Source organism: Alosa alosa, chromosome 11 (genome assembly GCF_017589495.1).
Source record: "Alosa alosa isolate M-15738 ecotype Scorff River chromosome 11, AALO_Geno_1.1, whole genome shotgun sequence".
Lineage (NCBI taxonomy): Eukaryota > Metazoa > Chordata > Actinopteri > Clupeiformes > Clupeidae > Alosa > Alosa alosa.
This window is the reverse complement of record NC_063199.1, coordinates 8,253,813-8,256,312: the sequence shown is the minus strand read 5'-3', so window position 1 is coordinate 8,256,312 and position 2,500 is coordinate 8,253,813. Positions and strand designations below refer to the sequence as shown.

The 2,500-nt window shown below is 47.7% G+C and overlaps 1 protein-coding gene across 1 annotated transcript in view; it reads left to right on the top strand.

Annotated features, from left to right (window-relative positions):
- otud7a (OTU deubiquitinase 7A) overlaps nt 1–2,500 on the top strand; it is a 102,967-nt gene that overhangs the window by 75,959 nt on the left and 24,508 nt on the right. Inside the window, 1 exon segment of the mRNA XM_048256726.1 lies at nt 1,222–1,334. Coding sequence (XP_048112683.1) covers nt 1,222–1,334 — 113 coding nt within the window.

Genomic DNA, 2,500 nt, shown 5'->3' with positions numbered 1-2,500 from the left:
GTGATGTGTTTCACGGTATGAGTTGAGAGCCCTGCTTTGCTTATATTTTTGGTTAACTTAACTTGCCTGAAATCAGAAATATTTTTGAACAATGGATGATCCGCTTCCAGGGACAAGCTCTTGGCCTTCTGCTGTGCCACACATTTGATTTTTGATCGTCGTTTATTGTATAGTCTAACTAGCCTACTAATAGTTAACATAATGTCACTAGTCCACAGTGCATCAGGCTGAACAGTGCAGGGAACAGCTGTCATTGGTAGGCTGCATGCAGGCACATGGTCAGACAGGTTTAAGGAGCGCTTGATTTGTTTTGTAGCGGAGCGTTCTATGGGTTGCCAGGTTGGTTCTATTGGTAGAGCACGCATTTGAAATATCGCTCGATCACGCAAATTTGATCGTGGGAAGCCAAAATCGTGATCGTGATTAAAATTCGATTAATTGTGCAGCCCTAGGCTGGACCATCAGGAGCACAGTAATGCAGTAATGGCCGCTGTGCTCCAGTGCGTCTGCACTAAATGCTCCACTGTACTGCTTACACACTCTCTGGGCTTCTACATCTCTATCTCCAGTAGTGTGTGTGTGTGTGTGTGTGTGTGTGAGTGTGAGTGTGTGTTAGGTGGGGGACACTAATTCCCAGAGAGTGTGTAATACCACTGTTATTAAAGTCGGAGTGTTTTGCTGGCTGGGTGATTCTTTGCTTCCGGACAAAAATGTTCCTCTGCACTGCCGACACACTCTCTGGGCTTTTGCGGTAGTGTTGTCAGGTCTATCTACACGTCTGTGTGTGTGTGTGTGTGAGAGAGAGAGAGAGTGTGTGTGAGGAGGAGAGAGGGGGGTGTGAGCGCTATGGAGCACATGGTTCAAACCACACACTGTACAGTATGTAAACACGAGCACGGTGTCTGAATGTGGGTGAGAGGGCTATCGAATGTGTGTGTGTGTGCATGCAAGTGTGCGTACATATGTGTGTGTGCTTGTGTTTGTATGTGTGTGTGCGTGTGCATTATGTGATGTTTTGTGTGTGAAACAGCACATGTGTGGGTGTGTTTTCCTTTGCATGCTTTGCACATAATGACTTCTCTCTCCCTCTTTCCCTCTCTCCCTCCCTTTTCATCTTTCCCTCTCCATCTCTCACTCCCCTCCCTCCCTATCCATCTCTCTCTCCATCTCTCCCTCTCTCTCTCCCTCTCTCTCTCTCCCTCTCTCTCTCTCTCCCTCCAGTCAGGGCTGGTGTATACGGAGGAAGAGTGGGAGAGGGAGTGGAATGAGCTGCTCAAGTTGGCCTCCAGTGAGCCACGCACACACTTCAGCAAGAACGCCAACACCAGTGGCGGGTAAGAGGACACACGCACACACACACACACACACACACACACACACACACACATACACACACATACACACAGCCCTCATCCCCTCCTACACACACACAGCCTTGCACTCACCCACATGAATGCACATAAACAGAGCTAACTAAAAACACCAAGTGGTAAGGCCTTCTCATGTTGACAGTGCACAGACCTTGTTTCCTAAATGACCACAGTCATAGTGTGTGCCTTACTCTTTCTTTCTCATGCCGTCTCTCCCTCCCTTTCTCTCTCTCATTCTTTCTCCCACCATGACTTGCTTTCTCCCTCTCTCTCTCTCTCTATTTCTCTCTTCCCTACCCTCCATTCGAGTCCAGGGAGATTAACAGCCTCCCTTTCAGCCAGCAATTAAACAGCTCGACCTTTTCAAGGCCGTTCATCCATTCCCACCGATCCTCAGGAAGCCACAACAACATGACCAAGAGCCCACAGTGTGCTGCTCTGCTCTGCAGTCTGCTGTGCTCCAGACTGCTGCTCTGCATCCTGCTAGGCTGCCTCGCCGGTCTGTCTGCGTCCTGCTCAGACCTCGGTCTGCAGGTCTGCTGTCTGGACAGCCATGGTCTACTGGTCTAGTCTACTGACTACACATGTGATGGACTGCAGATGTGTAGTGACTGCAGCCAAGTCTTTTGATCCATTATCTGTTGGACTGTATGCTGGTACACGGTTCCTTAGTCTACAGACTCCTAGTCTGTGGTTTTGCAGTCTGTAGTCTACTGGTCAGTGGACTGCTGGTGTCTTGTTTTGTCATGTTTAGTCTTCTAGTCTTGTAAATCCACTGGTCTGGTGATATACACAGTCTGCTGGACTGTTATGGGACTATGGTGGTCCTCATGCTGGTTAGACTTCCTGTAGTGGTCTGTGTTACACTGTTAGACAAAACTGTTTGTCTTTGTCCCACAATAGGTCTGGAACTGAATGAAGATTGTAGCACAGTTGACAGGATAGAGCTAATGGGAAACACTGCCATCATCTGGTTGTTTTGTGTAAATACAGATTTATTATTTCAGGCTAAGGTGTTGATGTGACATACTTGAAAACACTAAAGGTGTTTTTCTCAAGGGTTGTGAGGTGTTATGCAAGAGGTTAACCAAAGTATTGAGGATGGAAAATGAGAGAGATAGATAGAGAGA